This window comes from Pinus tabuliformis, chromosome 1_2 (assembly GCF_031772625.1).
Source record: "Pinus tabuliformis cultivar Carrire ecotype Pingquan chromosome 1_2, CPIR1, whole genome shotgun sequence".
NCBI lineage: Eukaryota > Viridiplantae > Streptophyta > Pinopsida > Pinales > Pinaceae > Pinus > Pinus tabuliformis.
In genome coordinates this window covers 540,679,815-540,694,137 of record NC_142298.1, presented here as the reverse complement: position 1 = coordinate 540,694,137, position 14,323 = coordinate 540,679,815, and the positions used below count along the sequence as shown (strand labels likewise).

Below are 14,323 nucleotides of genomic sequence, written 5' to 3'. Positions count from 1 at the left end.
ATTATTTACTAGGATTAGGTTTTTTGTTTTCACTTTTATTATTGTGACCACAAATTCTAGCAACCTAATGCAAAGCCTCGTTAGGCAACCTAGATTTTATGTCAGCAAAAAGATCAGACACCACTGTCATCTCAGTGGCTTCTCTTCTGTTGTTTTGCGGTTGGATGTTATCCACACAATGGAGGCTTCCCTGGCAAGGCTTAGAGGATAGGTGACATAGGGTTATTAAGACAAACGATATTCTAAGGATCTTGCATACAATATCACCTAGAAATATCTTAAAAATAGGAAGGTTTGAGGGTGATACGAGCTTAATGGTTACAAAAGAAGGTATCAGCAATGCCTTGGAGTCCAAGATAAGATTGACAAATGTTCGAGTACACTTCCCACCAACCCCAATAAACCATGAAATGGCTGTTATAAGTTAGGGTTTCAATGATGCGCATATTTGCAACATGCAAAACCATGTAACAACCAATAAATAGCCTATAATGATAAGATCAACAACCAAGAAATAACCTATAAGGATAAGATCAACAAAGGCTTGAAGGGTATTAAGGAGGAAAACAAGAGAAAGGTCAACAATAAGTTTTTAATGGAAGAAAATGCATAAAACAGCAACATAAACCTCGACAACAAACCTAAATTTAATGGTAAAGCACGCAATAAATGATAGATTTTTCTTTTCAAATATTAATAATTGCAATTCCTACCTAAAGGATAATAACATATAGATATAAACTTGCTATTAAATGTAGATTTAGACCAAACCTTAGCCCTAACTACTATGAAATGAAGAAAATAAGGAAATTTATGTGGATCTACTCAACAAGACTAGTGCCTTCATCCAATTGGGCAATGGGTTCAAATAGGGCAAGGTCAAGATAGGATGACCTTGGATGAAGAAGGGTGGAAGACAATTTGCTTCCCTTAGAAACCCTAGTGACTTTTTTCATAGGAGATTTAAGGTCAAAGGATGCATGAAAACAAGTTCCTTTGATGGATTCTTGAATTACAACTTTTGCATAAACATATAGAAACAAGAGTTCATAAAAGATTTTTCACTTTTTAATATGGCACATGATAAACCCTAACATTAGAAATTACATGCAAAATGGAAGAAAATGGCATTAAACTTACACCATTCAAGCAAGAATAATTTCATCAATCCATGAGATATCCTCTCCATGCAATAAATATCCTCCCCAAGACAATTGTCACTCAGCCATTGCATCCAAGAGAAGAGAAGAAAATACTAGTGTGCACTTTCTCAAGAGAAGAAAAATGAGTGTTTGTGATGATCCAAAGGGAAATAAATTCCCTCTATTTATATGAGGGTAACCAATTCCCTCTATTTATATGAGGGTAGCCAATTCATTTTTCCTTAATTTACCATGAAATAGCCCTAGAAGTTTGCTTAAAGCATTCAACAAGGCTAATAGGTCACAAGTTGACCTAAAGATAGCTTTATAAAATGATAAATCATAATAAAATGCCATAAATTCTCAATACATGTGGGAGAAGAAAATGCTCTACAAGATGATGCCATCCTCCATAAATGGACATCTCCATCAAGCAAAGTGACAAAATGTGTCCAAGGGAGCTCCTCCCTCCAAGCGACATCATCAAAGTGAATGGGTGCATCTCCAAATAACACCTTTTCATCCAATATGTCGTCCTCAATAAAACCTATGTCACCCTCCTAGGGAATGTATGAATGACATGGCATCCCTAGTGAAAAATGTTCGCCTCAAAAGGAAGTATGCCAACCCTCCTAAAGTGTCTCAAGTGATCTACATCCTCATTTCAGCTATGAAACAAGGCAACATCCATCAAACAAGTATAAGGCCATCTTGGGGGTGCTTGGGTCCTCTGGGGTTCATCATCAATCAAACTAACACCCTAGGTTCTTAGCTTAGTGTTTCAACATCTGGGGGTGCAAAAGGAGGTCATACATCCATGTGGGGCTCCTCAAGGCCTAATGTTGATCTCTAGAGGGGCAATGTTGGTGTTGTATGTTGAGAAACCTAGGGCGTATCAATTAGGTGATTTCTCTATGTTAGATAACTGCTTGTGAATGCTTTTTACTTCTTAGATTAGGATCTTATTTTACTTATGTTATTATAGTATTGTTCTTTATCAAACAAATACCAATGCATAAACCATAAACAGACAAGAGACACAAGATGTAGGTGATCAGCCAAGGCTCTCATAGCTAGGCTAGATGTCCTCCTCAAGGTGCTTGAGAGGTTGTCAAGTCATTTCCCAAGGGAAATCCAATGTATTTGCAATAAAAAACTTGAAACATGCCTTGAATATTGAGTGAGGTCAATATATTTAGGTAAAGAAACCATTCAAGTATCATAGTGGACCCTATTCAATGTTAGGGGCACAAAAATACTTCACACAAACTTTGCCTTCAAATGTCTTTTTTAGCTGATGATTTGTAAGCAAGTTACCACCCATGTGTTAGGGATGATTATGCAATTAACCCTATTAGGTGTTTCTAGCCCCAAGGGGAGAGACAGTTCCTGGGTAAGTTCATCAATCCATATATGCATGTGATAAATGTGGTTATGGAATGGGAAAGACTTCCAGGATGATGCCATAGCCATGGTACCAGTTGAAGGAGGTCCAACATCTTAAGTATAATGATGATAAGAGGGAGCAATCATGGAGGCATGAGTTACCCCTTTCTTTGGCCTACATTTTTGTTAAAATTGGCAACTAGGGCCAAACTCCATGTGGGTCATCTTATTTATGGCAGCTGATATTTTTCTTGAATTCCTCTCATCGAGAGGTGTAGGATTGATCTAAAGATCATCCGATTCCAATAAGTATTCATGGAGTTATGAATTTATTTGTGTTATAAAACAAATTGTCAAGTCGGCCAGTGACTTATGTAGGCTTAGAAGCCCAACAGTCACGTCTATTCAACCTCTACGTTTTAGTATAAATAGAAGAGGATTTGAAGTCATTTGATACACTCATACATACTCTTCATGTGATCTCCTCCTCTCCACGTATTAGGGTTTTGGTGAAGGAGAGACACTAAGAGTATACGCTGGCCTATGTAAGAATGATGCCCTAGATCTAAACGCAACTATGGAAGAAGCCCTAGAAGCTGTCATGGAGAAGTCTACACGCAGCATGAAGAAGGCTCACATTCGGTCTACAATTGATGCGAAGGAGACTGTGCTTGGGACAAAGAAAAGGAGACAAAAGCTAGTTGCAGTCCTAAGAAGGGTGCCCTAGCCGCAGTTAGGAAAACAGGCCAGCAATAGTAAGGGACTATTCTGGGTTAGTAAACGCAGGGATTCCTCCTAAAACAGGGTGAGTAAGGGACGGTTCTGTTGTGACTAGGCCGCAGGCCTATAGGTGCTGTTTTGAGGATCAATCAAAGAGCTGTAGGTGCCTCCTCAAACAACGAGGTCACATAACTTGAAAAGAAGAGGAAGCTGCACAAGTTAAAGGTGTGTTTTGGGCATGACTTGGATTGCTGTAGGTTACAGAGGGAGCCCTAACCAGTGACCAAAACACTGCCCATTAACAGAAGTGCAAAGTATGGTAACTTGTGCTTTGACTTGTTTAATTGGAGAGGTCTCTTCATTGATAAGGAGATTCTATACACTGTCACATAGGAGCTGCAATGTGCTAGTAATGGGACAGCTGCAATAACATGTGGCAGCTATGGTACAATGGGACAACAGCAACAACATGTGGCAGCAATGGCTTAAAGGTCTACTGGAAGGAATCAGGAACTATAGCCTAGCTGCTTTGCTAGGCTGCAAGCCATAGCAAGTAGCTAAGGCTGATATACTTATTGCTGCATGATGTAACAACAAGTGACAAGTGCAACCATAATAAAATGCAACATAGCAGACATTGAGTGCAGATCAGCAATGAGTACAACACTGGGTACAGATCCGTGATAAAGAACAGCTGAATGATTGGAGCAACTCAGTGACAAGAGCAGCAACATGAAGTGCATAGCATGGTCATGATTAGTGCAAGATGGTGCAGTACATAGAGGTAAAACAAGTGGACAAGATGCAACACTATGCTAGGTGAAGGAGTCACCTTGGAGAATTAGTTGAAGCAACATGTCTTCAACTGATCTCATATAAATATAGAAAGTCAAAGTGTTGACTTCTGTTGTAAATGTACTATCTCTCTCTCTTTCTCTGCTAAACTATTGAAGAACATAAAAGAAGAATTGATCAAGGGTTTCCCCACATTGGGGTTTGTCCCTGGCTGGCGCCACATCTTGTGTCCTTTTGTCTTGTCTTGTCGTCTGCGATTTATATGTATGTTCTATCTGTAGTTTACTTTAATGTTGATGCGATTGCTAATCTGGAAAAGATATTGAGCTAACTGTGAAAATTGAAATAAATTGCTCTAGCATAGAACATACCTAAAATTAACATGGTATCAGAGCTGAGGTGAAGACAATGCCCAAGCAAGAGTGAAAGAGCAATCACTGAAGACAGTTGTGAAAGGACAAAAGGATTAGTGGATTTGTCATCCCTCTTCAAAGTCACCGAGGGTGAAGTCGAATCAAAGAATATTATCAGAAGGGCGTAGCGGAAGTTTTTGATGACCTACCTAAAGATCACTTCTTTGGGAAGTTTGGATCTAAAGGTGGAAGGAAAGGCGGATGCCTTGGTCGCAATAAGTTCGGCCATTATGCAAAGGAGCGTCCGAATGGCAAAGACACATCTCTTGATGAAGATAACAATCATTCCAGGGACATCTTCAATGGTGAAAGGAATGATAGGTAATGCAGGTCATCAAGGAAATGGTTGACTCTTCAAAGAAAGCAAGGAACCCCAGGTATGAAAAATCAAATGTTGTTTCTGATAAGATAAAGAAGCGTTATCTTGTATTGGCCCTCTCCTTCAGATTCTTTCAGAATCTGGCTTATTGATTGTAGTGCTTCAAGGCACTTCATCGGATAGATGGGCGCACTCTCTTATTTGGTAGAGATGGAAACAATCGTGGGATTATACTTGGAGCCGATGCCACCTATCTCGGAAGGGGTGTAGGGAATGTTATCCCTCAATTGAATGAGGGTAACTCAATTCATTTACAAAATCTCTTTTATGTACTTGATCGTAAGAAGAACTTGGTGTCCATTTTAGCAATGGAAGTCAAAGGTTTCAGGGTGGCACCCATCGATGGAAAGGTACGTGTTTGAAAATAGAATTTTCAAAGATGTTTTTGAGTTCAGGGTTGTATCAAATTGCAGGAAATCCACTGGGGACCATGTATATTGACACATAGCACCGAAGGTCTGTGAGTCAGATGGTGATAGGGATGACTTAATTCAAAAGGAGCATGAAAGTACATGTCTGAGATGTACCGAAGGAAAATCTTACAAGGGGACCATTCCCCTCATGTAGCAGGTCCACAGGTTTGAAACAACCCGAGGGATTTGAGATTGATGATCAGGAATCTCATGTATACAGGTGGAAGAAAACCCTCTATGGCTTGAAGCAAAAATACCCTCGGTGTAGTATGAGAGGATTGATAGCTGTCTGATGAAGCTGAGATTCACTAGGAGTGAAACCGATCCAAACCATTACCCGAAGGTTGTGTATGATAGACCTCTCATACCGGCACCTCATGAGGACGACCTATTTCTGACAGGTGCAGACCCTCTCATTTGTAGAAGCAAGAGGGAGTTGGATTCTGAATGTGGAATGATAAACAACAAGCCTGTGACTACCTCGAGGATATTAACTTTCAGAAGTTATATGGTAGTGATGTCGGACCAGATTTGGGAAATGCCTCTGAGTTTCGTAAACTCATTCGCGTTGATGTTCTTGGTGAACTTCCGTCCGGACATATGTTTTGCAGTTAGCATGGTGAGCTCATATTTGGTTGAGCCTCACTGGATTGGTGCCAAGAATCTTCTGAGATATCTTTGGGGCACAATCTCTCATGGATTGTGATACACTGCCGGAAATATGAAACTGCATGATTATTCAAAAGTTGAGTGGGCAGGCAGTGTGGAGGATCACTAGAGCACTTCTCAGTGCTGGTTCTCTTTGGATTCTGCTTCGATATCATGGATGAGCAGGAAGCAGAAATCGGTTGCTATAAGCACCGCCGAGACCGAATACATAGCTACGAGTATGATCTCGTGTGAAGCTGCATTGCAGAAGCTCTTAAGTGAGCTGTTTGTACACATGATGAATACCACTGTGATTCTCTTATTAAGGAATCCCGTATTCGATGATTGCTCCAGCAGATAGACATCAGATACTGCCTTATCTGGGATATGGTAAGTCGATGAGCAAGGAGGCTCCATCACATTGAGATGATGTACAGGTCGCTACACTTTGTCAAAGCCCCGGGGAAAGATCAAATCTGTGATTTTCCTGAACGACTTGGAGTCGTCGAGAGACCCTTGTAAAAGGGTCCTACATGTTGCATACATTGAGCTCTGGGAGCTCTGGGGGCTTGGGGTTCTTACTAGAGCAACATACGACCACAGGGTGACTCACCCTCCCTTGGTGGTGTGTGCTGAACAGGATGATTAGTTCTCCTGTGGACCAGCATGATTTGTTCTTCGTGGCGATTGTGGAACAGGATGATTAGTTCTCTTGTGGGCCATGATGATTCGTTCTTTGTGGTGATTGTGGAACAGGATGATTAGTTCTCCTGTGGGCCAGGATGATTCGTTCTCCGTGGCGATTGTGGAATAGGATGATTCGTTCTCCTGTAGACCAGGATGATTAGTTCTCCGTGGCATCCATTGGACAGGATGATTCGTTCTCATGTGGACAGGATGATTAGTTTTCCTGTCGAGGCATCCTACCCATGCAGTCTGGGACTGATGGGAAGTACCTTTCATCTGATCAATGAGCAGGGAAATGAGGATAGGGACCATAGTAGTACCGATGGACGCATCGTTGTATCTACCGTACTCCCTATGCTAGGATGACCTTCATTGATCTGGGATCAATGATATTGGTCTGGGACCAGTGAGAGTGGTACATACTCTGAAATTGACTTCGGGTTAGTAGAGGACTGGTCTGGGACCAGTGGTACACACTTTGAGACTGACTTCGGGTCAGCGGAGAATGGTATGAGACATTCTCGAAAAATTCTTCTTCTTCATGGTTTAGCAGAGCTGAGATGAGCAGAGCAGAGCAAAGATGAGCAGAGTTAAGCAGAGCAGTGTTGAGCAAAGCAGAGCTAAGCAGAGCAGAGCAGAGCTGAGCAGAGCAGAGCTGAGTTGAGCAGAGTTGAGCAGAGCTGAGCAGGGCAGAGCTGAGTAGAGCAGTGTAGGGCACTAATGGCAGAGCAATGCAAGGGCACTAATGGCAGAGATAGTACAGTTGGACATATGGATCAGTGGATGGAGTTCAACCTAGTTGAGAGGGAGTGTTAAAATTGGCGACTAGGGCCAAACTCCTTGTGGGTCATCTTATTTATGGTAGCTGATATTTTTCTTGGATCCCTCTCATTGAGAGGTGTAGGATTGATCTAAAGATCATCCGATTTTGATAAGTATTCATGGAGTTATGAATTTATTTGTGTTATAAGACAAATTGTCAAGTTGGCCAACAACTTATTTAGGCTCAGAAGCCCAACAGTCACGTCTATTCAACCTCTACGTTTTAGTATAAATAGAAGAGGACTTGAAGTCATTTGATACACTCATACATACTCTTCATGTGATCTCCTCCTCTCCACGTTTTGGGTTTTGGTGAAGGGGAGACACTAAGAGTATACGCTGGCCTATGTAAGAATGATGCCCTAGATCTAAACACAGCTATGGAAGAAGCCCTAGAAGCTGTCATGGCGAAGTCTACACGCAGCAAGAAGAAGGCTCACATTTGGTCTACAATTGATGCGAAGGAGACTATGCTTGGGACAAAGAAAATGAGACAAAAGCTAGCCGCAGTCCTAAGAAGGGTTCCCTAGCCGCAGTTAGGCAAACAGGCCAGCGAGTTTGAAGGGACGTTTTCAGGTAACCAAGTGCTGGAAGGATGGTTGAAGCACCATGCTGGAGGGCCGCAATAGTAAGGGACTATTCTGGGTTAGTAAATGCAGGGATTCCTCCTAAAACAGGCCGAGTAAGGGACTGTTCTGTTGTGACTAGGCTGCAGGCCTGTAGGTGCTGTTTTGAGGATCAATCAAAGAGCTGTAGGTGCCTCCTCAAACAGCGAGGTCACATAACTTGAAAAGAAGAGGAGGCTGCACAAATTAAAGGTGTGTTTTGGGCATGACTTGGATTGCTGTAGGTTACATAGGGAGCCCTAACCAGTGACCAAAACACTACCCATAAACAGAAGTGCAAAGTATGGTAACTTGTGCTTTGACTTGTTTAATTGGTGAGGTCTCTTCATTGATAAGGAGATTCTATACACTATCACATAGGAGCTGCAATGTGCTAGTAATGGGACAGCTGCAATAACATGTGGCAGCTATGGTACAATGGGACAGCAGCAATAACATGTGGCAGTAATGGCTTAAAGGTCTGTTGGAAGGAATCAGGAACTATAGCCTAGTTGCTTTGCTAGGCTGCAAGCCATAGCAAGCAACTAAGGCTGATATACTTATTGCTGCATGATGTAACAACAAGTGACAGGTGCAACCATTTAAAATGCAACATAGCAGACATTGAGTGCAGATCAACAATGAGTACAACACTGGGTATAGATCTGTGATAAAGAACAACTCAATGATAGGAGCAACTTAGTGACAGGAGCAACAACATGAAGTGTATAGCATGGTCATGATTAGTGCGACATGGTGCAGTACGTAGAGGTGCAGCAAGTGGACAAGATGCAGCACTATGATAGGTGAAGGAGTCACCTTGGAGAATCAGTTGAAGCAACATGTCTTCAACTGATCTCATATAGATATAGAAAGTCAAAGTGTTGACTTCTGTTGTAAATGTACTATCTCTCTCTTTTTCTCTGCTAAACTATTGAAGAACATAAAAGAAGAATTGATCAAGGGTTTCCCCACATTGGGGTTTGTCCCTGGCTGGCGCCACATCTTGTGTCCTCTTGTCTTGTCTTGTTGTCTGCGATTTATATTTATGTTCTATCTGTAGTTTACTTTAATGTTGATGTGATTGCTAATCTGGAAAAGATATTGAGCTAACTGTGAAAATTGAAATAAATTGCTCTAGCATAGAAAATACCTAAAATTAACAATTTTCCACCTGTATGGTATGCCTTTTACTTTTCTTTCTTGTATAGCTTGGGTAACTAGCTTGCTTTTATGCTTTTCCAATACCCCTTGAAGTTGTAGCAGTTTATTGTTCATTGTGGTTGTGACATTCATAAGTTCCTTTATTTAGTTAGAGCGTGAAATGCTTTGGAATTGGGTGATGGCTAATGAAGGGGGTAGAGCTCATGCTAGGATTTTGCTCATGTGCTTATTTTTTGTCCCATTCATCTTTTGCATTTTTCGTTTTTTTTTCTTTTCCTTTGTGGCTTCATGTGCTTTTATCTTTTTTTCAGCTGCATCAACCTCTTAGGGCAAAGTTTGCAAGCCTTGACTCAGAGATGTGGATAAAGGATGCCTTTCCCAATGATCAATGACAATCAACCCAAAGAATGGAAATGAAAATAAGGGACAAATGGAAAGTTATAAGTATGGGTTACCTTGGGCATGCTATATCAATCAATGCCTCCTATTCTTGCCCCTCCTGAATACTGGAAGAAAAGGTCACAGGGGAGGTCACACTAGAATCGGGGCAAAGTATAGCCTCCCAAGTGAAGTGTGGAAACAAGGATACAATCAAGAGCAATCAATCATCCAACTTGACTTGTGATCCACATTAGTATGTCCTTAACATTAAATGAAAGCACATGATTACGAAATTGGTCAGTGCAGTTTTTTGACAGATGACCCTATTGAGAAATCAATGCTTATAGGAATTAGGGTTTGATTCCTCCTTGATAATTACTTGTGATTTATGATGGCTTCTTCTACTTTTATGTTATATTATCTTTCATCAAGCAATTACCAAATTAAATGTATATGAAGGCCACAAGAACAAGAGACGCAATATATAGGCACTCAGCGACGTCAAAACCCCTCCAAGGGGAAAACCCAGTCCAATTCTTCCACTAGTAGATTCAAATCAAGATGAGATAATCCAAGACCCTTTAGACCTAGACAAAGACCTCCTCCAATCACCAAGTCATCCCTTCCTTCCAGTAGATGATCCCTGCCAAAGTCTCCAAGTGTTAGCGTCTCAGATGCAACTTCAATCCAGAATTTCAGCCCCCAGCTCCAGAATTTCGGACCTGTAGTTGGTTCAGAAACTTTGGCCCCAACTTCAGTCCAGTAATTTTGCACGTGTGAGAGAGAGATGCCCAAAAACTCGGTTCTTGTCTTCCCCAGCTTCTTCCTTCTTTCTCCTCAACTTCACTCTTCTTTTCTACCTCTTTCTCTTGTAGATCGAACTTGTTGAGTGTGTGCTCCAAATGGGTCGAGCTGCCTCTCTATATATACTCTTTCTGCTGGGTCAAATAGCCCTAATCCAAGCTGACTTCATGAGGACAGGGCCGACTTGGTGTGGAGGTGACAAATGACACTTTTGACTCAAAAATAATTCTTTTTACATGATACAAAAGCCCAAGAAGGGTCTAATAAATGTGACAATGACTCTTTTTGACTCTTGGCAAAACCTATAAGCCTTCAATGGAGGCTATGACCTAGAAAATAAATGAAAAAGCATGAAACCCATTCTTCAATAATATTTTTCTTTTACAATAAATTTTCTTTTGGCAAATACAATTATGAAGATCGACACTAGTTACATTCTTCAGCAGACCCCTTCCTTCAAGAAGTATGCTAGATGGGAGAGAGCACTACTTGGAGCATAGGTGGAGAGCTCTGAAGTAAAACTATCTATGGATCATCATAGGACTGCTGGCTGGTTGTCAAGAGGAGAATATTTTTCCTATGGGTTACCTACTTTTGGTGGGTAAAAATTTATTATTTTTTGAATTTGATTTTTAGTAGTTCCTAGCCACAACTATACAGAACCAGCCATTTCTGGTTTGGAACCCTCAATCAGACCTATATGGCCTCAGAATTGGTCGGATCGGCTGGTTCTGTCAGTTCTGGTCCAGTTCTGATAGCATTGGCTGCAACATAACATGTTTCATTCCTGTCCAGTATCGTGCATTCCTGTCCAGTATCGTGCCAATCCATAACATTGTCAAGGGTCTAAAAGATGTATGGAGATTTGAGTGCCTTTATATAAGTGCCTGTCTACCCCAATCCATGAATGGTCATTTTATGAGTCTAAAATTGTATGAGCACATCCATTTATCATTGCACCTTTGAGGATCATAACATTTTCACAATATTTTCTGTAGTAAGGCCCACCGAAACACTCTGGTTTGGCATTAAAAACTTTACAATATCCCAGCTTAACTTTAGTTGTGACGCCTAAACTCTTTGAATAACATGTGAACAGTGACTCTCACTAACTTCTGTTTTACTTCAATTCTGAAAACATATAGATCTTTTGCGTTTGTTACTTGACCTAAATTATGGGTTATTTGGTGTGGAGACTTCTTGAACTTTGATCATGACTGCTATTATGGTAGCATTATGTAAACTTCATGTTTTACAATGAGATCTCAGAAACTTAATTCAAACATGATGTGCTTTATTCCAGGTTGCATTGTTTCCAGATGTATTTGAGCGTATTGCATTGGGTCATTTGGAAAGAGGCGACCAGGTAAACATGAATAGACTTTAATTTTATTGATTGTGGATAAGATTATATTTCAAAATTAACTGTTAAAACTTTTTATGGTTTATGTATGAAGGTTTCTGCATTGGTGACAGGAGAGATTTACGTGAATAGGAAGCACTTTCCTGGATTTGGTCGGCCATTTGTGTTTAATGCAGAGCTTTTTCTGAAGTAAGTAGGATAGGGCTGAGCACTTGTTTATCACTATCATTCACAGCCAAATATTGCATGAATACCATAGGATTCGATTTTGAGATTCTTTTTAATCATTTAATCATCTCTCTATCTCTCTCTCTCACACACACGCGCGCGCACACACACACACACACATATAGAGAGAGATAATCATGTTCCTATGGTGACAATTCTACACTTTATATGGCAGAATTGGTCGTAAGCTTGAAGCTAAGGATGCTGCCAAAGTAGCATTAAAATTACCATGGTGGACAATAGGCTGCAGATATGAGGTACATTATTTAAAATAGGTTCTTTAGAAGTGGACTCCTTCCCTGCAGACCAATTAGAGTTAACAAGATTTTGAAGGCTGTATGCAGGAAGTTGCTAAAATTGCAGGCTGGGGAGATGAACAAATTGAATACACAAGAGAAAGAGTTACAGATGAGGGAAGGCGTGAGGATCTTCGAAAGGGGAAGGCACCTGCTCAGGTAGGTGGATTTTGTGTATAAGCCGATTTCATGCGCATCATAAATGTTGTAACTGAACTGCTGATTCCTCTGTCTAATGAAACTCCACAGGTGGCCCTTGACCAGGCTGCATTTTTGATGGATTTAGCTTCTCTTGATGGATCCTGGCATGACATCCAGGAACAACTTGCAGCTTACTACAAGGAAGCTGGGTTAGATACAATAGCTCACTTTATACTTTATGATTGCTAAAATTAAGTGCAAATCCACACACATTGTTCTTAAGGAAACAGATAGGTCCTGATTTGGGATCAATCTTTGTATCATAAAATTAGAGCGCACGTCTGAATCAGTGTTCCGCCAATTGAAATTGAAGTGTAGTAGCTAGAGCCAAGTAAGGATACAGAAAACTGGTCAGGTATATATATGTTGAGGCTTGCACTGACAAGCGTATAGGCTATTCATTCTTTATTAAATTGCTTGGTAGTTACATTTATATTAATAGATTTAATCTAAAGATTTTCAAATAATTGCTTGGGATTGATGTGTCTGATTCATAAGTTGATAAGGAAGATATATGGTTTGGTTGCATTCATAGTTATATCAGTGTTAATAACAAGAAGCTGATATTTGGGAAGTGCTTGGATTGGAAAATGCAAAACAAAAACTTCTGTGTGATTTAACCAACCTTTGGCTTGCATTCGCAGCCAATACTAATCTCTATATGTTTCCCTCCATGTAAGCATATGCTGTATCTCTGAGATTCCCTTTCTAAGATTAATAGGAACTTACATCTATGTTAGGCTAACAAAACGAAGACCATTACTATTCATTATTACATTTAAACTTAGCCTAAGAGTGAGTTTTATTCTTCTGAATCACTCATAAGAATCAAGTTTTGATGTCATCTGTTAACCTTCATTAGGCAAGAGATTCAACATAAGAATTTTTAAGTCATAGTCCAAGCACCTGTATATTTTTTAATATTTTCAAGTAGAAAACAAGGCAATGTGAAAGAGGTAAAGTTACAAGATTTGTGCTCAGGTTTAGGCCTACGTTGCATTGAAACAGATACAAGAACAAATATGGATATGGGGTTTGAAACGGATACGGAAAATTTTCAAAATATTTGGATACGATATGGCAAGGAAGTTTCACACACACACACACACACATAGAGAAAGCAAAATAAGAATTTCATATTACCAATCATCTCTTAGAATCTAGATTTTATATATAAAAATACGTAATCAATTATCATCTATCATCATCATCAATTCAACATAAACATTGTCATCATCATTAATGATTATTATAATATTCATGATTCAACATATCATCAAATTTGCATTTCAAATTTCAATCATCAACATGACAAGTTACAACATCATCACCAAAATTAGTACTGCACACTACATAGTACAAAGTACAAAATGAACTATGACTGACAGTCTACTATCATTATTCATAATTCATAAGGCATATTATGGTATTCAATGTTCATTGTTTAAAAGTTTAAAACAACATCATAAATTACATTTACATATCATCAAACATGTCTTCATTCATGTCACTAAAAACCACATCCTCTCCAAGAGTGGGAGCATCGCTGCCATGTCTACTTGAAGATCCAACTATTGGTGCCTTCTCATAAAAAAAAAAATCGTATGATATCTGACATTTAATGTCATATGCAAGTCAGGCAACTCTAGTTCTACATTCCATAGTTTGGTGGGCCCAAATTTGTATTCGTCACTCTTGTGTGACAGAGGGTGAAGGTTTGAATGAACATACACGAGTTCCTCAACCTTCTTGGAGCCCAATCTGTTTTGCTTCACCGAATGGATGAAGCCATATGTACTCCAATTCCTTTCTGCTGAAGAGGGATTAGCAATTTGTGATAAGATCTTGATGGCCAATTTTTGGATATGTGGGAGTT

General features: G+C 39.9%; 1 protein-coding gene across 1 annotated transcript in view; it reads left to right on the top strand.

Annotated features, from left to right (window-relative positions):
- LOC149206730 (protein IN CHLOROPLAST ATPASE BIOGENESIS, chloroplastic-like) overlaps positions 1 to 12,914 on the top strand; it is a 113,700-nt gene extending 100,786 nt beyond the window's left edge. Inside the window, exons 5-9 of the mRNA XM_089393787.1 lie at positions 11,663 to 11,725; positions 11,817 to 11,911; positions 12,126 to 12,207; positions 12,295 to 12,405; positions 12,496 to 12,914. Coding sequence (XP_089249913.1) covers positions 11,663 to 11,725; positions 11,817 to 11,911; positions 12,126 to 12,207; positions 12,295 to 12,405; positions 12,496 to 12,636 — 492 coding nt within the window. The 3' untranslated portion in view covers positions 12,637 to 12,914. The remainder of the gene's footprint in view (positions 1 to 11,662; positions 11,726 to 11,816; positions 11,912 to 12,125; positions 12,208 to 12,294; positions 12,406 to 12,495) is intronic.
- Positions 12,915 to 14,323: the final 1,409 nt, after the last annotated feature.